The sequence below is a fragment of the Haliotis rufescens genome, unplaced genomic scaffold (genome assembly GCF_023055435.1).
Source record: "Haliotis rufescens isolate VD_foot unplaced genomic scaffold, xgHalRufe1.0.p SCAF_3, whole genome shotgun sequence".
NCBI classification, from domain to species: Eukaryota; Metazoa; Mollusca; class Gastropoda; order Lepetellida; family Haliotidae; genus Haliotis; species Haliotis rufescens.
Window position 1 is genome coordinate 30,231,240 of NW_025964001.1, and position 27,240 is coordinate 30,258,479.

A 27,240-nucleotide genomic window follows, 5' to 3' on the forward strand; every position below is an offset into this window, starting at 1 on the left:
GAGTGAGTGAGTGAGTATGGTTTTAGGTTGCTTTTAGCAATATTCCAGCAATATCACGGCGGTGGACATGGGCTTCACACATTGTACCTATGTGGGGAATTGAACCCGGGTCTTCAGGGTAACGAGCGAATGCTTTAACCGCTAGACTACCCGACAACCCCTTCTTAAAGAGGAACTTATTTAATCTAGATTTCATACCAGAGCATTTGTTTGTTTGTTGTTTAACGCCACACTCAGCATTTCAGTATTCTAACTATATATTAGCGGTCTGTAATTAATTAAATCTGCACCAGACAATCCAGTGATTGACATGAGTATTGATCTACGCAATTGGGATACGATGACATGCATGGACTAAGTCAGCAAGCATGACCACCCGATCCCGTTAGTCACTACATATGACAAGCATAGTCACCTCTTATGGCAAGCATGGGTTGCTGAAGACCTATTCTATCCTGGATCTTCACAGGTCCATAACAGTACAACCTTATTATGGTAACATTTATGCCAAGTTCGAGCAAAACAACATCAACAGATTTTGAATAAAAAAGATAAATGTTTTCTTTTCAACAAAGTCTGTGTCTACACAATTATTTATGCCCTTAATGACACCTTGAATCTTCTCACATCCTTTCTCGTATACACAGAGGTTCAGCTTTCTAAGCCTAATACTCTTGAGATTAAAGTTTTGAAAAAATATCAAGAAAAATCCGTAGAATATTAACAAGGTATGTCATGAACAAGAGAAGAAGCAGACATGCCAAAAATTCAGTTTCGTAATCCAGCAGTTTTGGATAAGATGATTTTAACGCCGCCAAACCTGCATCTAAAGAGAATGGTCAAACCAAGCTCGTACTTGTTCATTAAACTAAAACTAAAACTTAACATATATTCTCAGCCCCACTGCATATAAAGCAAATTTTATTTGACTTTAAGTATTGGCCAAAACATAGCAAAAGTCAACGGCTGCAACTGAATCAGAAATCGGTATCAGCTAAAAACTATCATGCACAATAAGTTATTTGATAAACTACATGCTTGCTTGCTGCATGGCAACTTTCATAATGATATATGCAGAAATGGCTTGAGTAAAAGTGACATTTTCGAAAATCCAAAATGCATGTTCTGTCGTGTGAGCCAAATAATTATTTGCAAAGAAGATGTCAAATTGGCCTTGAACATTTTCATCAAATATTAAGCTCTCAAACCCTCATGTCTCTGAGAAGCTTCTAAAAAAAATTCAAAGTATAAACTTTTTCCATTTCTAGAAAAGATGTGTTTCTTTTATTTTCTGGCAACACCAAGTGAATGCCTCTCACTTCTTCATTCACCAACTGTCAAGAATAAAAACAAAGACAGAATAGATAAAAAAAACCTAAATGACAATAATATTAATTATGATATTAATAATGGGTGAAGCATGTTTTACTTACCAAGGATTAGTGAGAGCTAAAACATCAACAAGGGCAGATAACTGATGCTTGAAGGTATCCCCAACAGTTGGTTTATTACGAGCAGTGCGGGATATTGTTTGTCTTCCATCAAGTATTTCTAACCTCACTCCAAGAAGATCCTGTCAAACAAAATTCATCTCCTTTGTAGTAGCCTCAAAATCAGCACAGTGAAAGATGGTTTCATTACATGCAAAAACAGAAGCCGTCCCATCCCTACCTTTTTCCTGCCTAAAACTATTCTACCAAATTTACTACCCAGGTATCTGACCCCCTATCACCCGACCCTACCCGGGTACCCACTGCAGGTCTTAAGGGTTGGGAACAAAATGTCTGATTGGGAATTGTTTTACCGCAGCCCTGGCCATAACTATTTAGATACATGTATCAAACGATCAGATCATGCATACATAGAAGTTGACTGAAGCATATCTCTACTCAAACATATGCAGCAAGTCAAAAGAAATGTGTGCATCGTCAGAATGAAATGTGAACACTGGCGACATGTTGTGTAACCATTGAGCAAGAGTGAGTTTTTGTCTTAAAAAATATATCACGTGACTAACCAGGGGTCCGGGTAGTCCTGTGGGTACCCGGGTCCTACTCAGGACCCACCCGACCCAAGTACCCGAGTTACCCATCCCAGCCCTAATTCACAGTACAACTTTACAACAGAAGGTCCCATGCCAAAATTGTAAAAACAAACTCAAAAGCAGCGTCAAATAACTTTACTTGCTGTTGGGAAAACATATGCCCTCATACTACCCTACTCTAAGAAGTTATGAGCAATTTGGTCAGATGACCTTGACCTTCAATCTCAGCCATGAGCTGTCAGACAATTTTAAATAGAAAGCATATTTGGGGCACAAAGGTAATGTTACTTTGGCCTACTCCCAGCAGGCACACATTTGAGGTTGGAATTTTCTGAGGTTTCATAGTAAAAACATTGTATGAACATTGAAGAGGCCAGTGATGCTATTACTTGCACAACTTATTATGGATAGTAGACAGAGAAGAGAACATCTAAAGATTTTATGGTGTGATGACAGGTGATCTACAGGGTTTAGGCACTGACGCAATAGAGCTTTACGAATATCTTTTAAAAGGGACTGACTGTAGTTGAACCAAGTCATATTTTTTTAATTGTAAAGGGGATGGCATACACAAAATGTTCTGTGGTATAAGCTCTACTAGTCTGTGAGGTTGTGAAATTGGGTTTAACGTTGCGTCAAGATTATTGCACTTATATAGCGACGAGCATGCAGGTGTGTGTGTGTGTTTGTGTGTACTAGTCCGGACTGATGCTGATTTATAGAGCTAGCTAACTGAGATACCATGCTGCAGTCTAACCCCACTCAGATACAGTATACTCCGAGTCAAACAGTCCTTTTTTAGCTCCTTAATGCCAAGCGCCAGTCAGGGTAACAACAAGTACCATCTTTTAACATCTTTTGGTATGACGGGGATGGGGATTGAACCCCGGACCGTCCACTCTCCGGGCTGACGCTCTACCACTAGACCACGGAGGCGGTCACGAGTCAATGACAGTTGAGATGAAATGTACTCAATCTGAATGACAATACACATTTTGTACAAAATCAAAAGGAAACATACTACATAGTTAAACATTGTACCTGAAATCGGGTGAGGTCCTTCACAAATTCGCTGCTTGAGTTATGCATAAGTTCAAACAGCTGGTCCTGCTGTGTATCCTTGTTCTTGTCCAGAAAGCCTGTGGCATTATAAATAACAACACCCGCATAATGCCTGATCCCAAATTCCTGTTCCCAAACCCGCCTGTCTTGACCCTTCAGGTAGTTGTCATGGTCACCAAACTCCTGATGCTGCTTGTTGAGATAGGTCTTGTCAGTGCCCTGTATCAATTGAAACGAACAATATCATGACACAAACAGTAGTTCTCACAATTCAGTAGCTCCACAAAGTCACTTTCACCTAGAACTGTAATACTTAAAAGTTGTATTGGAATTTATGTTCAATACATTGCAACTGTCTTCATTCATCGTACTGGAATGAAACTAGAAGTCCCAAAGTATGATTGTATAAAACTAATCAACTTACAAATATTCACCAATCCTAATTTCAAGTGTTTTGGTGGAATATTTTTCATATTCAAACGTACAAATCCTGTGTCGTAATGCTAGCAAAAAAAACGGAAATCAAACCTGGTGCGCTTTGCCCGACCTCAGCATAAAATGTTGCTATTTCAATATCAACAAAGTCTTCAAATATACACCTTGGCAAAAGTTGACGTGAGAAAAACAAAAACAAAGATTGCGAAATCTGACTACAAGTTTTCAGTAAGTGCAAAGGTCACCGGATGTGATATCACAGACAGGGGTAGTCAGCTGATAATCTTTCGACATAAAATATTTACAGTAAATTTGGAAATATATCCTGTTACACCCAGAATAAACACAAATCAGTACATAATGTCAGTAAGCATTGCTCATATGAAAATTTACTATGTGACTTTGATGATATAATTTGCATATTATTAAATCTGTTTGACCTTGTATGCTCCTGTGACCTGGTAGGAGATGTATCAACAAGCCACATGCAAGTTTCTCAGTATCTTTTATTTGAAGTTTTGTTGTTACAAGGATCACCCTTTGTTGTTATATTGAATATGAAAATATGATTCATCTAACTGTGAGGTATGCTGGTGATTTTCTTTTGCAATAAAAATAATATCCGATCCAATAGATTCTACATCTAGAGATATCGCAATGACCAGCTTCCATAACAGTTGCACGAATATGGGTGTGACAAATATCGTTTAAAAATAACATTCATGCTTTCTTAAATTTGATCAGGTATTCGCATATATAAATATATTTTCCTTTTAAAGAGGTGTCCAGATAAGCAGGGTTCCACTGTATGATAAACAGTATCAGTTCAAATGAATCCTCTTCATACATTACCTTAGGAAACCTGCATTCCTCATCCAAAATCTTCATTACACATCTTGGAGCCTAAAATATAACATACGGTACATTATTATTCAAAACTGATTATTTCTAACTGATTTTAACTTCAATGTTTTAAAAACTAAGATTGAGTTCCAGTGGCAATTGCCGCCGCCACCCCCCCAAATCTCCCATGTTACCAGTGTTCACTACGAGGAAGTAGATCACCATGAACACCTTTGAATAAAAATTTGATTCAGGAGTTACATAAGAAGGATTATTAAAAGGACCAAAAACTTCTTGATATAAAAACACATAAAAAATGGAACAATATCATATAAGAAAATCAATACATTAATAATTTCCATCTAGTCTTAACAGATATGGTAAAGAATTCATAAATTCAAACTAACACAAAGCACAGATACTTATGATGATCTACATGTGTGGAAACAATTTTGGAAAATATATTAGCTATACAAAACCAGTCATCAAAATTTCTAAATTCCATCATGTTTCCATGAAAACAGCAAAAGAGAAAACTTTCAGAATCTTATAAAAGATAAAAAACAATCATAGTGGTTAATGTAGCAAGTTTGCTGAAGCTAGGATACATAATATTGTAAACATGGATCGTACAAAAACTCTACCCAAAATTTATGTTTCACCATGATTCCATGGAATCGGCAAAAATAAAAAAATTCAGAATCTTCAAACTAGCAAGAGGCACAAGTACTCATTGTGGTAAATGTGTGTAGCAAGTTTGGTGAAGCTAGGGTGCATGGTTAAAAAGATATAGGCCGTACAAAACACCCACCCTAAAAGTTTACGTTTCTTATGTTTCCATGGAAACAGCAAAAATTTAAAAATTCAGATTCATCAAACTATTTGGTGCATAGTTAAAAAGATATGTGCCGTACAAAACACCCACCCTAAAAGTTTACGTTTCTTAATGTTTCCATGGAAACAGCAAAAATTAAAAAATTCAGAATCTTCAAACGAGCAAAAGGCACAAGTACTCATTGTGGTAAATGTGTGTAGCTAGTTTGGTGAAGCTAGGGTGCATGGTTAAAAAGTTATGGGCCGTACAAAAGCTCAGACGGAAGGATGGACGGAAGGCTATATACCCCCGATTTACTTCGTAAACGGGGGTATAAAAAGCTTTTAATACACGTTAAAATACATTAAAGACATACCAACCTTTTCAATCAATTCAACACATTTGCTGTTGTCTGTGAATGTGATGTGAGAAAACTCTATTTCTTCTTCTTTATACTGGAAGAGAATCAAACGATATTGAATTAACAGTTAACTGTGTGGACTTCTTAAGAAGTATTGAAGGTTCATATCAGTCCCTTTTACAGAAATCTTATCCGAGAAGATAACAAGCAGTCTTTTGGATTTGTTCAGCAGTGGATATGTTCAACTTCTGACCACTGAAAAATAGATGATTTGATTTCAACACTCTTCATCTACAATGAATGTTACATGTGACACTGTAGAACATTGTAAAATGATTCCTGTCTGTTAACAAACAGTTATGGCTGTGTCAAAACAAAAAAAATCTCAATTCTTGTCAACAAAACTGTTGACACCTTGTTAACAAACTTATTCCAGAAAAAGAACAATGATATTATTGTTAAAATATTTTTATTTTCATAATTGTTAAGATGAAGCTGAGCTGGACCCTGCAGTAATGTCAGTGTTGTAAACAAAGCATTGTGTGCTACATGCCCTGGCTATCCTCTTTCAGACAGGAACTGACTAATCCCAATGCATCCCCATACCATTGCCCATATTTATTAATATCTAACCGGAGGGATAAAAAACTGTGGCAGAGTATCATGCGCCCAACAAACACGCAAACATCTAAACTGTGCGCCGTGCATAATCAAGTGAGTGAGTGAGTGAGTATGGTTTTACGCTGCTTTTAGCAATATTCCAGCAATATCACGGCGGGGGACACCAGAAATGGGCTTCACACATTGTACCCATGTCGGGAATCGAACACGGGTCTTCGGTGTGATGAGCTAACACTTTAACCACTAGGCTACCCGACCGCCCTGCATACGCATAATCAAGAATCTCCCATCAAGAATCAACAAATATTCAAATCAAAATAAGCTTCCTTCAGGACCCTGGGCTAGATATTCACCAATCATATGTCAGAATAATTCCCCAGGGAATTTGTAGTGTTTGCAAAGCTTAAATTTGACCAATCGCATAACTGGAGGCTTCTATTATCCTACATACCATATTATGATGACCTATACCAATACCTATTCCATACATAATCAGTGTGTCACAACAATTCATAAAACCATTATTGTTTGTTTATTCCTTGTTTAAAGTCACACTCAATATTCTCAAGATTGTGGACCAGACAATCTAATGATTGACATCATGAGCACTGATGAACGCAATTGGGATTTGATGACATGCATCAACCAAGTTAGCGAGCCTGACCACCCGATCCCATTAGTCGGCTCTTACAACAAGCATAGTCGCCTATTACGGCAAGCATGGGTTGCTGAAGACCTATTCTACACCGGATCATCACTGGTCCATAAAGCCATTACATGATATCCCATATATAGATCAGATAAAAATGGCAATGGTGGGCAAATTCTAGAAACAGTAAACTATTTGCAAGAGCAATAAAAAGGTTCGACGTGAATTTTTTGTTGCCTTCCCAGTGGATTGTTTCTTTATCTCTGCAAGGTTTGTGCATTTTCACAAGCCATAGAAATTCATTGTTATGAGAGTGAGTGAGTGAGAGAGTGAGTTGGGTTTAACGCCGCTGTTAACATTATTCCAGTTATATCACGGCATGTCAGATTAATGTGGGAGGAAAGCCCAAAGTGATGCAGGTCTCAGACGTTTACCACTTAGGTGAAACCCACGGGCACGGGTATGGTGCTGACAAACCTAGAAACATAATCGGGGTGAACCGGGATTCGAACCCACAATCGTAGGTTTCTGGCGTGTCCAGGGGACGCAACTCTGCACAGCGAATCGCGGCGCCTTAGACGACTGGGCCACCCGTGCCCCCTCATTGTTATGAGAAGCATATATATGTGTGTGTGATGACATAAATACAAATGCATACCTTCTCCTGTTCCAGTGCAAAAACATAGTGGTTGAAGAACCTGTGGAGCTTCTCGTTGGTGTAGTTTATGCATAGTTGTTCAAAACTATTTGTCTACAAAACAAAGAAAATATTGGTTACAAACAGATAAGAAAATAGGAAAATATACACTTTTAGAAAACGCTACAACAGATGCTGAGCGTAAGTGGGTGGGGTTTGAAGGTAGCCATATATCAATCATTCTAAGTGTTGTTGAATCTTAAAACAAGAATGCCAATCACTTCACACATTCTTCCTCCAAAATTAACCATATAAAGCAAAGTGCCTATTGATACTCAAATGAAATTATGCACAAGAAAATTGTTCCTCAAAGACTGTAGCCATGACACATTGCCTGTGTGGTACCTTTAATACAGAGCACATAGATGACAACTGCCGTGACAAGTCACTTGCTATCTGTCGACTCCTGAGTGAAGCCCATAGCTAGTGCTTCGAATCAAGAACTGGCTTTACCTTATCTGTTTCTGTGAGGGGTTCTGTGAGGGGTTACAGATACACGTTTAGCAAAGATATGTTCAGTCAAGTTGCTTTACTGGTAGTTTAACCTTTAGCCTGCTGAATTGTTTCAGCATAAGGTGCTGTAAAGAGGATGCACAATTTCAAACAGTCGGTGCTTCATTAAACAAGGGCCAATAAAAGGGTCTTTTTTTGGTTATAGGTATCAAAAGACGGCTCCCACAAAGGCAAATTGTAAGAGTATGTCTGTTATTTAACAGACGATACAGGTCGTAGACATTTACCACTTTGGTGAATCTGACAGCACAAGGACTTTTTTGTGTTGAAAACACAAATGATTAGAAACAGGATGAATCGGCTAACAACTAACAAACTAACAACTGAACAACGTGACTCCACATCACTGAAAACTAGGCACCTAGATCACAAGGAATGAGCCTCTAAACGAGGGCCGCGAGACAATGCAGCACTTTCATGCAAGACTGTGCATGATCTGCAATATTCAAAGATGCACATGCGAAACATTTATGGCCGCTGCTGCCATCACACTGACATGACAACTTGCAACAACATACATTTGCGTGGTCTTTTCAGCCAGATGAGTGAATAAATACTAGTTGAAGGAAGAGCAAAATAATACCAGAATGATCACATGTGTATTATACATTAAAATCATGCTATTTAAGTAGTTACCTGGAAGTTTTCAAAACCAAAGATGTCCAATATCCCAATGAATTGTGTCTGATTTGATCCCGGATTTGTACACTTGTTGATTGCATCAACCAGCCAAGCAAATGTGCGTGAATACAAAGCTTTTGCCATTGCATGTCTGTTCTCACTAGCCTGGAAAATAAATAGAAACATCAGAAATCTACTCATACTTGTGCTTTATTATCATTGTAGCTTCTAACTATCCTACTATTGTTTGTTTGTTGTTGTTTAATGTCACACTCAGCAATATTCCAGCTATATGATGGCGTTCTGTAAAATAATCGAATCTGGACCAGACAATCCAGTGATTGACATCATGAGCATCGATCCACGCAATTGGGACACAATGACATGCATCAACCAAGTCGGCAAGCCTGACCACCCAATCCTGTTAATCAACTCTTGCGACAGGTAGGGGTGACTATTGGTCTGGAGATCACCATTGCGATAACTATTGATATTGAAAGAAACTATTGCAATAACTATTGATATTGCAAGCAACGATTGCGATAAATATCGCAAGAGGTGATAAACCGGATCGGGTGGTCAGGCTCGCTGACTTGGTTCATGCATGTCATCGTATCCCAATTGCGTAGATCGAGGCTCATGATATCAATCACTGGATTGTCTGGTCCAGATTTAATTATTTACAGACCGCCGTCATATAGCTGGAATATTGCTATTATTATAGTGCGGCATTAAACAACAAATAAAACAAATCACTGTGTGGTGGTAGTGAGCACTAAGATCGGATTTAAATGAGCCTAACCTTAACATAATTAAGTAAGTAAGGATTTTCAAAGTTGATGAACTGACCAGCAACTATATTCATTTTTTTTTTACCAATTATAAAACAAATATGCAAATAAACAGAGACAGTATTAATTACCTCTTGAAACTTGAAGGGTATGCTTGTGACTGTGCCCCGGACCTGGATTTGCCGATATAATGCTGCATCTCGCAAACCATCCATTTCAAATCCTAACAGATTACAAACAATGCTCAAGATCCTGTCATCTTCTTCAGTCAAAACACTTTTCTCCCCTTCATCATCCTCAAATGACAAATTTCCAAGCAGTAAAATGGCTGACAGTACTGAAAACATTCCATTCACCATATCTGTTGAAATGTTCAGAACATTCATGGCAAGGCGCAAGTTATCAAACATGGTGGAATCATCTACTCCAGGCAGGGTGAAGCATCCACTCTGGTTCAGATATGCATACGACTGTGGTTGGCCAAGCTGGAACTGCTCTGCTACTTCAGGACAAGCCTGTGCTCCTGCAACTAACTGGTAGAAGACATGGTAGTTGCGCTCATTCGGAGACTGGAACGTGATTCTTGACTGTTCCAAGAGATAGTCTTGTACTATGCACCCTTTTATTTGACAATGCTGATCAAAGCACACCTGCATGAATTTTCCAAATCGACTAGAGTTGTCATTCCTTACAGTCTTTGCATTCCCTGAAACAGAAAGGCGCAGTAATTATTGTAACACCAACACTTCAGACTTGACACTGGTCATACATCCCTACTGACAAAAATTTGAAGTTTACGCTCCAGTTTTAGAAACTCAAAACTTATAAACCATTTTCTGAAACAGGAATTTGGTCATGTCCTTGAGGTTCCTTGCATCAGAATATGAAAATACCTTCTTTTCTTGCGCATAATGCACTTTTTGCTCAACTGAAATACAGCTGTGTAGAGGTGGGGTTTGAGCATTATATACATAGACATTACCACTATTATGTAAACCAGTAAATGAAGTGTCGACTAAAATCCATAAGATCAATTAAGCCTGCACAGTCATCCCGATTCAGAGTTTCTGATGGATTCCATGGACTCCATCCGACTGTACCTATTGAGCAATGTGTAATGTCTTCATATGCTCCAGCCTTTGCTCTGAGAATTCCTGAACGAGGGATCCCAGGGAACCAAATATTTTTTTAGAAATGTCCTGATCGCCAAACTGTATCAAGTGCTTTCTGAACATCCACAAACGAACAAATTATTTCTGTTTCCAAGCTTTTAAAAATTGAGTTGATATTAATTATACTCTCAAGACCAGTAGCTTTTTTTTTTTAAATGCTGAACAAAGTTTATGATTCACCTCTTATTTAAGCTGCATAAAGGCAAAAGAAATAAGTCTTGGTTCTCAGGCACTGTCCACATCATCATAAAGTTCATTGCATGTTTCATATTTGTTTCCATTTTCAATTTTGTTTTTGTTTTGTGTTTAAGTATTAGGATTTTTATATTTTTTTGAAAATGGAAATAAAAACAAAACGTGCGGCAGACTTCATGATGATGCAGGCGGTGCCTGAGAACCAAGACTATTATTTTTTTCAGCCCAAGTATTGCATTTTCTTCATTCTTAACACCACATAGATTATCTATATCAAAGACATCTTCTGCTGAAACTTCATTAATAGTTTTGAAATAATTGAATACTGATTCAACCCATGAGAGTAAGCATAAGCTGAAAAGGAATAAGTCGTGGTTAACAATCTTATCTGTTGGACCTGATCAAAGACATTTACGCTAAACATGACAATTACCAATAACCATGCTTGATTAAAATGTGCTAGTGATTTTGTCAATTATGTACCTCGATAAATTTTTATATCCATACAACCTCTTTCTTTGTTTAGGTTATATGGATGAACAACTTCTTTATTACAATTAGGATTTACGTTTCAGTGTAACACCATTATCAAGCAGGTGATGTACAGAGTATGGTTGACAAGCGTGTGTACAGGTAGGTGGCAGTGTTTATACAGATATACAAAAGACTTGATCATGGTTGATTGATGGTTGGAGTCGTTTGATGTCGATGGCAGTGTACCACATTCCACGTAATTGTGGACAAGCTTACATTGGCGAAACATCAAGTACCCTCAAAACCCAAATTTTTAAATCTCAGTCTCCCCAGTTGACTCTAAGTCAGCTTTTTTAGACCATAACCGTGACAACCCCAGCCACAGCATCCAGTGGGCCAAAATCAAAGCCCTTATCAGGCTTGCAACCAACCTCAAAGACTTCAAAATCAGAAAACATCAACATTGAAAGACTCAAACCATCAATCTGTCGTGATCAAGGCCATTACATACCCCTTACGTATCAACATATCAAAGACCCCAATCAGTCATAATCCTTTTGTTTGTACTCCTGACTTCACCTGAACATGTCAAACATGAGGCCAGTACAACCAAATTTGTGGCATCAATTGGTACTCTTGCCCTGGTGAAAATGTTCCCTATAATTCTCTCTAATTTCAGGTCAAATAGGAGTTCTGGAGATGCCTCCCTGGTTGCAGCATAACTATTATTTCATAGTAAACTCTATGCTTTAAGTCAAAGCATTAACCATCTTACCAAAAGACTCTAGAACTGTGTTTGCTTCCAGAATTTGCTGCTCAGTCCAGAACGATGTGTGGTTAGTCACAGAACACAGATATTGCAGGATGAACTTGGTACTCTCAGTCTGTAACACAGGACATCAGTCTATAATATATTTTATCACATATCTAATGAAACAAGCTTATGACAAAAAATGTTATTTCCCTACATCACGTTTTCGAAACACTAAACAATACGTAACCATGTGCTTAATAATATCATCAAGGTAGACTTCGAAACCCACTGAAGACATCAAAGTCTTCGCCACCTGCCGCTGAAGTTTTGTTACGAATTAAGCTGCATGAGGTAAGATAATCAATAAGTAATTAAAACATGCCTCAAAACCTACTTTTCCACAAATGCACATTTTTATCAAACTTGTTCTTAAGATAATTTTGCATCAGGACAATCGTATGCACTGCTGATGTATTGGCTGATGTGCATAAACTTCTTGTCTGTAATGTCATGTGACTGATCATGTTGTGCATCTATCTTTAACTTGACTGTAATTGAGGAGCTCCAAGTCATGTGACTGTAACATGATGGCGCCTGATCGACTTGCATTACCACTATGAAATCAACAAGACATGGTCATTTGACCATCTAAGTGTTAACAGAAATAAATGTGCTTAAAAAGGTCAGACCTAATTTTAGTGCATTGGGATTGTTATTAGACACGTAATCAGAAATACTTCTTAGGAGCACAGTACACAAGGATACATTGGGTTGCAAATAACCGAGTACATAAAAATCACATGTTGCACATGTGTCAGAAACACGAGAAGGATTAATGCCCTTGACCTCCGTGACCTCATCAAATCCGGATTATGAAATACTACCAAGGGTAAAATTCGGTTAAAACAGGACGATCTGTTTCTCTCGAATACAACGATAATCTAGGAATAAATATGACACAAGACCGACATACCGGTATTTATTTACAAACATTTATACATAAACCTGTTATTTAAAATAGACACTGAAATTGTTATAGATCTACTCTACCAATAAAAATATCAGCAGCATCGCAGACAGCAATTTTTTTTATGAGCCAAATGTGCAAAGAATTCAGAAAGTGGCCGATACAGAAATTGCTGACTTCTTAAAGGAAAATGAAAGACAATATGACATATTAATATTGACCTCCAACCTTAGCCTAAATCAAACAAAATCAGACGATTTCAAGATAATTCTCCCACGAAATTAAATGAAATACTGTCCAAATGTTTCATGAGTGCCAGAAAATGCACTGGTGACGAATATCAACCTGCTTCATTACATGAAATGCCTTCTAGTTTTGATAAGCAATTAAGAAAGCTAAATTGTGGCAGATTCCTCTGAACTGATCGCATTTTCAGGCAAATGCAAGTTGTCCTGGTGTCAAAACAAGGACAATTAAAGAAAGATGTAAAAGACAACTTGCCCAACAAATCTGAGCCCTGACAGTTGTGGAAGTAGATAAATTGTGGTCATTGGGAGAGTTGTGCAATAGTAATCCCGAAGCCATAATAAACACTCTCTGGTGACTAAATTCGATCCATTTTGGTACAAGGTCATGCCCGCATCACAGAAATTTAAGCTGCGGGGACAACAGTGTTAAAACTGAAACTGATGGTAGAGAGTATCACGAGATAGACGGACAAAAGATGCGGAAAATCCGACAAGGTATGTGGTTGCAATGTTCAAATTATACAAATCCCTCAGACCTGGGGATTATTGTATTGTTGAGAGTCCCTTCCATGTTGCCACTGCTTGCAAATGTAGGGCCCCTCCATGCCATATTTGGTTTAAGAGGCAACCAATACAAAAACAAAACAAGCTTGGAAGTATCAATAAAAAACATGGCTTCCGGAGCCGACATTACCATTGACAAACTGAAGAACTACTACAGTGCATGTACACACCTGATATAAAAGTTGTAAGACAACAACGTTGCAACAACTGACACAAGTGTGAACAATTATTCTCGCCTTTCAGATACACAACACAGGGTACAAGGCAGTCTAGTTTTCTTCACGGCAAATTTGTCATGACCATCAATCCACTGTTACTTCGGCAGCTGAAGTCTCCTCCATGAGTAGTGCACAAGTTGCATCAGTCACCAACACAAGTTGAGCATGTTGTCTGATGCTGTTCACACAATCTGTGGCAGTCTTCTATGAGGTGGGTCTTGCACATCAATGTTGGGGATTCCATGAATCCTTCCAATTCATTTGACAATGACCAAGTATCAAAATGTAGATGCATTGCTTACTTTCCAATCAGTGCTTCATCGGGTGATGAGTAAGTAGACAGTTCATGTGTACTCGCCTCATTTCGAGTTTTTTCCTTTTTTCACCCCACCTTTATTGACAATAGACAAACCACAGTTAACACATTCCCTTACATACCCTTGTGGTTAAGGGTTACTGGGATGGTAAGAATGTCCTTCTATGGTGAATGACACAATAATGAGGTGGACAGGATAGGGATTGTGCACCAGAAAAGAAGTAGGCTGTGTAGGAGGAGACAGGATAGCAAAACGTAAAGTTGAGACTTGACCATTTTTCTTTTATCTTAACACAATCTGAGGTATATATATATATTTTATTTTTTTTCTATGTTGTAATAATTTGCCACACTTCCTTGTCCTAGTTTAATGGATCAATCTCAAACCTGACAAAAAAAACTGACCTCCAGCCTACTCCAGTAATCTTTGCATAGCATTATTGATGTTTGAAATCAGGATGGTTTTACATAAAATATAGTTTATATATTTAAACGCTGATTTAATCATAAATTTGCTTTGATAAAATGCAATTTCAAGAGGCATTATTGTCAGTTATTTGAATAGTGCCGAAATGTTTCTATTCATTGGTCACTATTTTCATACGGGCACTGCTTAAAGGTGTGATTGGTTTTACAATCAAAGGGGGTCAGGATATCAATACACAAACTTCACTTTGATCTATATTTAGAATGGGTTGCCGTTTGGTCAGTGAATTTAATTCAACACACTCGCTTGTGCATTAATCTATGTACATTTCCTTCATACAAAAAAAGCATTAGTATGCAAATCTGGTAGCCAGAAACAGGATATTTTTACTATAAGCAATCCTTAAATTGTCCACATTTCTTGTGTCTACACTTGCACGTGACACAGCTGACAGAAATATTACAGTTGATCTAGTTAAACCTCAAAATCTGGTTCCAAATCAAAAAGCACTGGATTAAAATCAAAGTGACATTGTGTAAAATGTATTACTGCCCACATGACATTCTGGCCGATTTAAGTTGTGAAATAATATCAGACATAATCATATTTTGCAGAATAGGTATTCCACATCTCTGAACCAATATCAAACAAAAACACAATATCTCCAAAACTCATAAAACACCACCAAGCACCTGACAGACGAATAAATTTACTTCTGGTTTGTTAAAAAATATCATGCCAAGTTCCGTTTGTTATCAAGCCAGAACACCCCATGGCTCTAGCTACTTAAAAAGTTCATCTGGAAACAATAGGATCACAACAAAGGCATATCAAGGACTTTATCCCATCCACAATAATTGTACTGACCTTGCCAGCTCCACTTTCCCCACTGATGATACAAGACTGGTTGATGTCCGTTTCTTGAAGGTTTTGGATGGCTGCCTCTGCTATTGCGAAAATGTGAGGCTCAACCTGGCTTATCTTCTTTTTGCTGTATTCAGTGACATTTTCCTGGGAACAAAAAGCAGAGTAGGAATAATAAGATACCAATTGTGGGACATTATAGGAAATATCCTACAGCAACAGGATTCAACCTTAATTTGTTATGGTCTAGCATAGAAGGGTTTAATCACACAACAAATATCAAATTTGTATACTTTCAACAAATTTGTGTCAAGTTGTGGTAATGCAGGAACACCAATTTCAATCAACGCCTTCTTATCAAGAAGTTCCAGAGAAAAATTCTAAGAATGATAATTGCCTAAAAGGAGGCGTTGTATTAACACAATATAGTGCCAGAGCACTGTTGCTCACTTGGCTATGTAGTCCACAATTAACATTGTCAAAATTGACAGCCACTTAACAAAAGTTGTTGTCAGCATTGATATTCAAATATTTTCTACATAAATACTGAGGACAAAAGTAATAACAAATATAAAACAAGTAACTAAATTTCCACAATGTTTCTAAATATGCAAGAAAGATGCACTATTTCCAAAGATTTGAACATGTATGATGTGATCAAATGGAGAACTATACAAGCCAAAGTCCAGCTCCCTCATTCAGCCACACTACAAACCACTAATACCAAATTTCGTTACATTTTGAAAACAGATGGTTGAGTAATGGCCATCAGGTGATTGATCGATTCCAAGTCCTTGAATTTCTCTTCTTAGGGGCACTCATGCTAGTTGAAGGTGACCTGACATAACTAAAAGTTGTGTTGATAGAAGGTGGTTGAGAAAAATGGAGACCCATGTGTCATATTTTAAAGTTGACCGCTTCATTGACAGCAGCGGCAACTTATCATCCAATTTGGTGCATGAGAGATTGCCCTTTGCAGAGTACTGAAGATCGGGGGCAAAAGATTGTGGAGCAGATGGTAGAGATCCAGTGTGAGCTCCAGGAATGAGTAGTCAGGAAGAATTATTCCAGTAGGCTCACACTCTCCCAAGCTACTGGCCTCAGATACATGTCCTACACAGCCTGTTGTAGATCGGCGATAGATTCCGACTTTAGATTCTAAACAACGATCCATTTAGCTACCAAAGCAGTGGTTGAGGTTGGCTTGGATGCGACCCTAGTCGATCATGCGAGGGTCCAGGTGGGAACTGGTGTAGGGGTTGTTCACGAACCCCATCACAATGCAACACCACATCCTTCCTCCCTGGCTGGGATATGGGACAGTGCTGGTTAACCTAACAACTTGTTGGGATGACTGACAGTGAAGAGGACATCTGTTAAAAATCAATGTTTATTCGTGTGAGCCAAATTGCTGGAATTGTGGCTATGATGTAACTGAGGTAGGATACTCAGAGGAATTAAAGCCTTTTTAATATTGCTGCCATGTGGTCATTGTTGGTGGGAACAAGCATGTGAAGTTTCAGCTTCTGAAAGTAATATGTTTACAGACACCAACAGGTGCTGGACAAATTGGGATCGATGACATGCATCAACCAAGTCAGCAAGCCTGACCACCCGATCCCGTTAGTCGCCTTTTACGACAAGCATAGTCGCCTTTTACGGCAAGCATGGGTTGCTGAAGACCTATTCTACCCCGGAATCTTCACGGGTCCAAAACTTTATGAACTTGAGGACGAGGACTAAAGACTCGACAGACAACATACCTGTTCATATATCTTGATGTCTTTGTAAGGGTTGACTGACACCAGGATGGATCCAGTAAATGTCTGTTACCTTGTCAAGGAAATTGTCAAGAACAAAAAATGGCTCTGAAGCTCACCTGAATAACAATGAGTTTGGACTAAAGCCACTTTGAACATTATTTCAAATATATTACAGTGCGTCAGCTTGGGGAGGTGAGTTGAAAAAGAGTTAACGTTGCATCCAAGATTATTGCACTTATATAGCGACATGCATGCACGTTTGCGTGTCTGCTTGTACTAGCAGTTGGACTAATGCCGATTTTATACTGTGCTAGTTCACTGAGAAACCATGTCCCCTCAGACACAGTATATTGACTCCGAGCCGACCAGTCCTTGTTTTAGCCCCTATATGCTGAGCGCCAAACAGGGTAACAAGAAGTACCATCTTTTCACCTCTTTTGGTATGATCATGATGATGCAGCCAGGGATCGAGCCCTGGACCCTTCCACACCAGGGTCCCACCCAGAATAATGATGTCATTATATGGTTGAGCATTGGGGTAACAGGGGGTTTGAAAGAAAGAGACTGTACTCTGACAATCTGTAGGTCCCTTGCCCTCCCTTAACGACCAAGGCAATGGATCAGGGGTATTCTGTAACTTGGAAAAACACTGATAACATCCTAATAACATACAACATGATGCTGGTAGCATGGTTGAAGTTAGTGTGATGCCAGTGAGCTGTCCCACTGCCATAAAAGGCGGGAAGTGTGATCTTTGAAGTACCTGTTAACCTTGATAAAACAGGAAGTTTTATTACATATCATGACGTTATTAAATTGGACACGCTCAAATGGTACGGGTATATGCTTAACTGTCATATGCATATTTCAATCCCGCAAGTGGGAATAACTTTGTAATCAACCGAAATAGAGCAATGACACTTTCTGTTTCCACCTCTAACACAGTTTTCTAAAAGCAGGAAGGATGTAATAAGACCAGACGTATTTATTTCCAAAACCTAAGTGACATAATGATATGTAGAAGTTTGGTGCAGTATATTTGTTTAGTGTATAACAATAACAGAAGACATGCAAATGGACCTCCATGTACTGCCACTTGAAGCCAGCTATCTCTGCTTGTAGCTATATTTCAATTAAGAACATTTATCTCAGTTCTGATCTGCATGACGTATTATTTGACTTGAGCGAATATGTATGGAAGTGAATTAATTTGTAAATGCCTTTTTCATATTATGTAAGAAACAGAGATGTGGTTAAGTCCCTTGTTCTTTTCGCCAAAGTAGGGTGTAAAACGTCTGCACAGTGTGTTAGTTTACACACTACTTTGACCTAAGACGAATGTACTTGTATACGGCAACGAGGAAATTGCCTCTGCTGAACACACTTAACAGTCCCCCAGTGCAGGAAGTTGAAATCAAAATAGATATACCACAGAGCATACATTCCCAACAGCATACAGCATATTAAAAACAGAGACAAGGCGCTGTAGCTCTCCGGGGATTAACATTTTGGTGGTAAAACATCCCTAGTGAGTTAAATCAAAATCAGTGCAATAGAAAACACACGTTTGCAAATTGAGGCTTCCATTTCCTTGACACCCAAAGAGTTACTTCCTTTAATTTCAAGAAATTGTGCAGGAAAGAGGTCATAAAACTTGTCATAGATCTTTGGCTGTATTATATTGATAATAACCATTATCCCTGTAGGTTCTCCTGATTCCCGATGCTTACTTCGGACTCGATGCCATGAGGTGAAATGGGGTTGAACGTCACGTCCAAGATTATTCCACGTGTTATTAAAGGACGTGTGTGTGTGTGCATGCGTGTGTGTGTGGCTGCTTGTACTAGTCCGGACTAATGCCAATTTATAGTGCTAGCACAATGAGATACCATGCCAAAGTTTAACATGAATACCCCACTCAGACACAGTATACTGACTCCGAGCCGACCAGTCCTTGTTTTAGCCCCTTAATGCCCAGCGTCAGACAGTAACAACAAGTACCATCTTTTCACGTCTTTTGGTATGGCGCGGCCAGAGATCGAACTCAAGACCTTCCGCTCTCCAGGCGGACGCCAAATGTTGGTTATAACTATTACCAATGTTTTTTCAGGGCCAGTAGTAACAAAGGCTTAAATAACTGTCACATTTGATATTGAAATATTGATATTACTAACTGTTTTTTCACCCCACTTTGGCTGCCACATGCAGGAAATATGAATAAAACTTAGATAAATCAATCAGAGCTTTTAGCAGCATATAGCATCGTCCTGATTATAACATAACCCTCCTTTGTTGATGTCAGACAGTGATCCGGTTTGGTGTTATTGTGATAAGTATCTCATTCAGAGCTTTTGGAGTGGCTGGTAGGTTGTGATAATGGCTTCTGTGATGGTTTGGTGTCATTGTGATAAGTATCTCATTCAGAGCTTTTGGAGTGGCTGGTAGGTTGTGATAATGGCTTCTGTGATGGTTCCTTCGACATGTTGCATCTGCTATTAAACAAGTGTCCTGTTGACAAACCCCAGCACGGCATGTTTTACTCCTAGAACGAGAGAAACTCAGTTACATTGTCTGGTAATGGGCTGCTGTACGAGGGCTGTTCAAAAAGTTCTAAGCCTAACAAATAAAACAAACATTTGTGAAAGTGTTTTTAATACACTTCTCATATAGATAGTGAAGCTTTTTACTTCCAGTCAGGAAGAAGTTTTCTGAAGCCACCTTCGAAAACCGCATTCACGGCAGCTTTGAGGCCATCGTTGTCTTCATAGCGCTTTCCACGAAGGTGTTCATTCATTCAGTCAGCATTCCTCACAGCTTTTCTTTGATAGAATCTCTCAGGCGATGAAGCAAATTTGCATAGTAGGCACCGGTAATCGTCTTTTGACTTTCTAAGTAATCAACAAGTATCACACCCATTGCATCCAAGAACATAGTTGCAATAACTTTCTGCACTGATCTTGAAGACTAAAATTTCTTTTGGGCCGGAGAAGTTGAATGGTGCCATTCCATGGATTGACGTTTTGACTCGGGATCATAGTGGTAGCCCCATATTTCATCACCCATTACTAATCCCTTTTTAATTTGACAAAATCCTCCTCAATTACCTCTAAATTTTCTCTGGCATTGTCAGTTCTTTTTCCTTAAGATCAGAATTTCAAAAACTTTGGCATCCAACGAGCAGATATCTTGTTCATCTGTAAATGTTCATGAATAATAGTTTCAATGTATCCATGGCTTAGACCTGTGTCTTCAAGAAGTTCAGCAATGGTAATACGTCTATATGACAGTATAAGTTTTTCAAACTCCTTAATTGAATCTTCATTGATGGAAGCTGAGGAATGTCCAGACCTAGGGTCATTATCAAGGCTTGTTCTCCCAACCTTAAACATAGCTGCCCAACGTTCAACAGTGGAATAGCTAGGGCACTTATCCCCATACACTTGTCACTTGCAGTCATGAATTTCTTAGGGAGTACGCTTCTCTAAAGTAAAAAAACTTGATGACTGCTCGGTACTCATTCTTTTCCATTCCTGTGTCCATTTGGACCCCTATCACGTTCAACTGGCTGTCACTGATATACAAACAGCCTCAACAGACCAAATACACTTGCCATGAACTACTCAAACAATGTTCTACATTGACTAGGTCACTTTGTTCAGGCCCATAGTTGAAAGTTAGTCAGGCTTAGAACTTTTGGACCAGCCCTTGTATACACTGGTTACCAGTAATGTACCAGATTATATGTATATGTGTTACTTGTCCTGTGGGTACCCAGGTCCTACGCAACCCAGCTGATCTGAGTACCTGACTTATCCATCCCAGCCCTAATATTTACATATATTCTCGGCATTATTCCAGAATAGGACCTCTTGTCATTTCGGGATTGGTTGCCCACAATTGGTCAAAGCAACTGAAATGATGGTTTGAAGCAATCAGGAAGCCCAGGGCACTGAATTTAGGGGTGGAGGCCCAAATCAAATTTGGGTTGATGCCAATGATGCGGTTGTTGCCGTTGACGCCAATATCTGTCTTGGTTTAGGCATTGGAGCTGGTTGTGTAGGATGTCCTTTCCTAGGCCGAGGTGGCTCTTGGTTCCTCTTGGTTCTCAGGCTGTGGAAAAGATCCAATTGGAAGTAACAAGTTCCTGTGTAATGTGCACTTTCGTCCTGCTCCTCAACAACTGTATACACTCGTATGGATGGATGCAGCAGGGCCAATTTATGTCCACCATCAAAAGCCTCTACCTTCACAAGTACTCGGTCACCTAATGCTAGAACAGCCGCTCTAGTCTTCTGGTTGTAGTACTTCTGCTTACTGCGTGATTTAATAGCTTACCAAAAGCAGTGTCATACGCCTAACAAGAGTCATTTCTGAAGTTCCTTTGTCTACTTATTGATGGACTTGACTTACTTGGCTCCATGTCTGACCAACATGCTACATCCACCAGCAAACGAGGGAGCCGTCCATCAGGAAGAAGGGGGACAACTCTGTTGAATCATGCCCGGTACAATTATAAGCATGGACCAATGATCCAACATGATCTGTCACCACGAGAATGTGTTGCTGACCTTTCAATGATTTCAGGGTCAGGAAGTCAATGCATACAAGCTCCAAAGGTTATGATGTTACAATGCCAACCAATGGTGATCTTCAAGCAGTTGGGAGTCTTTCTCCATAAACAAGTTACACGGTTCTGTATGTGTGCTTCAATATCACAAATCATCCCAGGCCAATAAAATCTCTCATATATTACCGATATAGTCCGATCCCTTCCTAGATGTCCAAAATTATCAGAGTGATCGTAATGCATGACGTGGCGCAGAATTTGGAAGAACCACCTGATCCCGCTTTTCTCCATCCTTCATGGTCATTTGATAAAGCTTGACAAGTGCTGTGAGATTGGCAACATCTGTAAACGGTATTCTGTCGCGCCTTGTCTTCTCCCTTTTGTGTCCAATGACAGTAGCCAGGGCTTGGTCCTTACCCTGAGCTCTCCTCCATTCTCTAACATTGCCTTCACACTTATCATCAATGATCATCAGATTGCCATGATCATCCATCATTATCGGCTGAGACACAAAGACTCAATGTAGATAGATAGGTGTAGGGGACGCATTGCAGATGGCCTTAACAGAGTCCACTCGTAAACTGGTCCAGTTTTGAGGGATCTGATGGAGTTGAAAGTCGGGAAAGAGTATCCGCATCAACATCTTTCCCAGGCCGGTACTTGATGGACAAGTCCCACTTAGAGAGCAATGCAAGGCACCTATGTCCAGTAGCATCTAATCTAGCTCAATTGAAATATACATTATTTCATAAGTCATAAAATAGCAATAGAAGGTTTTTTTCAATATGGTTGCCATGATGACCATACTGAAAATTGAATTTGTACTTTGTAATTTGAATTAATCTAGGTATCATCCATGTGAAATGTTTTGCTTCATTGGTCCAGTACTTTCCATGTTGAAAATGTTTACAACAGACAATGCAAGACAGACAAACAAGCCAAGCTAACTTGTATTTAAACCAGGTGAGCTGAAAACACGGAATCCATGAATGTCCCAATCTCATTAAAATCATATCTTAGATCTCGCTATCGCTAAACATCCTATTACGGGTCATGTCAGAATGACCTTTCATCCAACCAATCAAAGCATCACTTACCAGATATTGAAAGTAAGAGTTGAACGGAAGAGGCGTTGCACAGTACTTGGTAAACACTGCCATACAATATCAACCATATATTAGACATTCCGGAATGTTCGTTCGTCCAGTTTTCAAAATTTTAATCGAGTAGTGTGGCAACATATTTTTCAAGTGAAGTCTGAAATTATAAAGCTAAAAAAAGCTGCTTTCTAATTGGCCGATGTCGACTTCTTGTTAGTCATTTCAGTGGTATAACCGAAAATTCTTTTACGGTTTTCAGTTATGCTCAGGAAACAAAATACGGACGGATAGATGGACCCGATGATGACTATTTCCCCCCTGCATTACATCCGGGGGGGGGGGGGGGGGGGGGGGGGGGAGGAGAAGAGAGAGAGAGAGAGAGAGAGAGAGAGAGAGAGAGAGAGAGAGAGAGAGAGAGGAGGGAAGAAATCAAAACACCCCAAAAATGTATCATTATATTACACACTACATACTTATTGCATCAAAAATTTCATAATATTTGTATAAATGGCTGAGAAAAAGGCAAAAATATTATTATCAATATGACTACAACCACATGTTTAATTGATCCATTGTGGTCCAAAAGGATACATAAATCTTGTCTTTCTGATATCTTGTTTTCAAATTGATATTGATACCATTTTCATCAATATCACTGATGACTGTCATATTCGGAACTCCATCTTCTGGTCTTGCACCTGGTAAAAGAAAAAATATTGGATGTGACAAGTAGACAATGAGGTAAATTCATAGACTGCTGTAGAGTGTCCCCATCAGTCGAGTCATGGAGTAAATCAATAATTTTGCTCACTGGCATGGGTCGTAGCAATGACATTCAATCTCTCCTTTGCCAAATATGCTGAATTGTTGAGTTCAAGATTAATGAGTCCAAATGATCAGAAACAACACCTAGGTCATTTTTCCAAGGCAATGGAGTTGCAATGGAGTTGCAATGTTAATGACTGTAAACATAGAGGTTCCACTCATGCTGAACTAAGCTGGAATTACGATGGTTACATTTTGGCTGGACTAACGAGTCTATGCCTTGTCCAATCAAAATTGCCGAAAGAACTGGACATGCGGTTCGTAAACATGGATTTCAACGTGCAGATTCTGATCGACTGCAGGATTTGCAAAGCATGTGTACCGTCAACTGGGCATCTACAGATATTTTCCAAATATGTTTATGTTTTAAATCAAGGTGCTCAAATGATTTGATGCACTTGCATTTTATTACAGTATAGATCTTGATTATCCTTTTTGCTTAAAGCAAATGCAAGAGATATGAGAGGTGGAATCTGATTAGTCAATGAGAGGGACATAACAGCCACTGGTACCACTACGTTCAAGCCACGAAATCCCAGCGAAGTTCGTCAAGCATGGAAACTGGACTTTTGTTGTCAGTTAACACCCTTGCCTCAGGAAGATGACCTCAGGTCTGTGGAAGGAGTCTGTCAGTGTTAGGTCATTTCAAGAATAGTCTCGCGTGAAGCAGTTGAATATCAAAATGTGTCGTTCATACTCTTGTGGGGCGGCCATACTGTAAATCTGATTCAAAAGTCATTGGTGGGAACCAGCACATGAAGTTTCAGCTTATATCTTTTCTGAGGAACTGACTGACAATGTCATGAGCTCAGTGGCCTGTCAGTCAGGAGCACTAAAATGATTTCAATACAATTACTTTACACAAAGGTATAAAATACAGGCCTGTAGACTGTCAGTATTTCTGCAATAAAAATATTGAATAAGCCCTTTCACTGCACATCCTGTTTGTGATATTACTTTTGTAACAGTTAATAGCAAGCTGCGTCAGTGCGTCAATGCCCCAATGTTATGCTCTCAGCACAACACAATTACAGCGTATGATTTTGTGGGGGATTTCTCCACTGCAGGCTGCAGTTAATAGCTGACTGCAACACATTCTTTGCTGGAAAATTAAAACAATAATAATAGGCCATTTACATCATGTACATTGCAAGTATTTCCACTCCAGTCAGCATGTGGTCAGAGGCATTCTCAAAGCACTCTTATTACCCCAGTCACTGGATCAGTGTCAATCAAGAATCACTCTCAACTCCTTGGGAAGTATAGAACCCAAGCTGCCTGATAGGCACTAGAATTACCGTAATACATGATCATAATCACCTCAAAACGATGTTACAATTAATCTTGATCATTTCACTAACGAAAAGGTTTTGGACCAGTCCTAAACGCATCTTCCCACTTTTGACATATTTTTGACATAACATACATTACAGTCAACAGGTTAGCCAATCCGTGCAGATTGAAAATTGAACATCTTGACTTCGCATGCCTAAAACCGAAGATGTCTGTGTCCCACTACTAGGTTTAGATCTAGGCTGCACATCCAAATTGTGTGTCTGCATATCTGTATCAGACAGATCATTATTTTGTCATATGTTAACATTTGACAACTTCGATATCACTTGCGCTGTGTCCAATTTTGCGATGGAAAAAGGACTGTTTTCTTTATGACATCTTCAGAGAGTTCTAAAATAATTATTTTATAATCTTTTGTTTAATGTCTGTATTTATGGTCCAAACTATCCATTTGTCCTTCAAGCTTTTAATACCACTTTCATAGAAATCCGCAGATTGGCCATCTAACCACGCCTCAGTGGTAGCCTTTATGTCCTCGTCATCCTGGAAGCGCCTTCCACGTAGGGCAGATGGCATTTGCCGGAACAGGAAATAGTCACTGGGGGCTAAGTCTGGGCTGTACAGTTAAATAACCCACCCTACAGCCCAGACTAGTATTAAAAGCTTAAAGGACAAATGGAATAAGTGTATTGAGGTGAATGGAGATTATATTGAAAAATAAAAGTGCAAAAGATAATCTGCGACTTGGTCTTATATTGAAGTTGCAAAACTTATTGAACGCCCCTCGTATATGCCACATTTATGTGAAATATTCATTCCATCGACATTGAGATGTCTCTGGTAAATACAGGATGTTTTCTCATCCTCAAGTCTGTTACACTGTTTATAGATATATATAAGACAGCTACACAATAAATCGCAAAGAACAATGAAGAACGAAGCATGTTTTACTTCACGATAAAACATGTTCTATGATGACATCACTTCTGGAGATTCGAACATGCGCTCACAACTTGATGACATCGTATATTGGACAACGTTATTTTTGAGAGGGGAGTGTCCAGTGAGTTGTTCCCCAAAGATGTAGCTGGGTAATGCAGATAATCGTGATGGCTGAACAATCGCATCAAAAAGTGGGAGAGATAGGCCAATCGGGAGAAAAGGTACAGGAAACTGACGTGAGGATTGGAGAAGATGCAGGAAATACCCACCTGTGCATATAATGGATTTGTCCGACATTGCCGAGGTTGGATTCTATTGAGGGAGTCATTATTTAAATATAGGGTAAAAATGTTTAAAGCTTGTACTTTTATCAATATCCTTCAAGAATCTGTACATAATGTTGATCTCATTAGAAATAAACGACTCGTGGTCTTTGTTTATCGTACAATAAAACAACTCCCACTCGTCGTTTATTTCTTAAATATCTCATTCTAATTTATTTCACTATGTAAGGGAGTGGGCAATATAGATAGTTATTGCCAGTACATAGCTTCGTTCTTTTTTTAAAAAAAAGCTGTTTGATGTAAAAAAAACAAAGTTATTTTTGCAGTTTTTGTGCTTATTTACTTCAGTGTCTAAGAAAGAGTTGGACATTAGTAGACCTACTACTGTATATCATAACCACAGTGACTGGCTTATAAACCATGAGACCCATGAAGATTGGTCTTCAGCAACACATGATTGCCGTAAAAGGCGACTATGCTTGCTGTAAGAGGTGACTAACAATATTGTGTGGTCAGGCTTGCTGACTTGGTTGATGCATGTCATCAATCCCAATTGTGTGGATTGATGCTCATGATGTCAATCACTTGATTATCTGGTCCAGACTCGATTATTTACATACCGCCGTCATATAGGTGGAATATTGCTGAGTGTGGTGTTAAACAACAAACAATCATATAAAGCATGAATTCCAAATTCCTCACAAATAACACAATACAGTTTCTTCACTTTATCTCAAAGGGAGGCAAAGGTTGTTATTTTATGCTACCTGGTACATAGCATTGAGTTTCAACTCTATTACAATAAACTCAACT

General features: G+C 38.9%; 1 protein-coding gene across 1 annotated transcript in view; it reads right to left on the bottom strand.

Annotated features, from left to right (window-relative positions):
• LOC124145672 (unconventional myosin-VIIa-like) overlaps window positions 1-27,240 on the bottom strand; it is a 103,232-nt gene that overhangs the window by 57,557 nt on the left and 18,435 nt on the right. The window contains exons 2-12 of the mRNA XM_046515543.2: window positions 23,672-23,778; window positions 17,414-17,476; window positions 15,654-15,797; window positions 12,068-12,176; window positions 9,583-10,157; window positions 8,676-8,825; window positions 7,488-7,580; window positions 5,579-5,653; window positions 4,394-4,444; window positions 3,086-3,325; window positions 1,434-1,573 (exon numbers count right to left, since the gene is read on the bottom strand). Coding sequence (XP_046371499.2) covers window positions 1,434-1,573; window positions 3,086-3,325; window positions 4,394-4,444; window positions 5,579-5,653; window positions 7,488-7,580; window positions 8,676-8,825; window positions 9,583-10,157; window positions 12,068-12,176; window positions 15,654-15,797; window positions 17,414-17,476; window positions 23,672-23,778 — 1,747 coding nt within the window. The remainder of the gene's footprint in view (window positions 1-1,433; window positions 1,574-3,085; window positions 3,326-4,393; window positions 4,445-5,578; window positions 5,654-7,487; window positions 7,581-8,675; window positions 8,826-9,582; window positions 10,158-12,067; window positions 12,177-15,653; window positions 15,798-17,413; window positions 17,477-23,671; window positions 23,779-27,240) is intronic.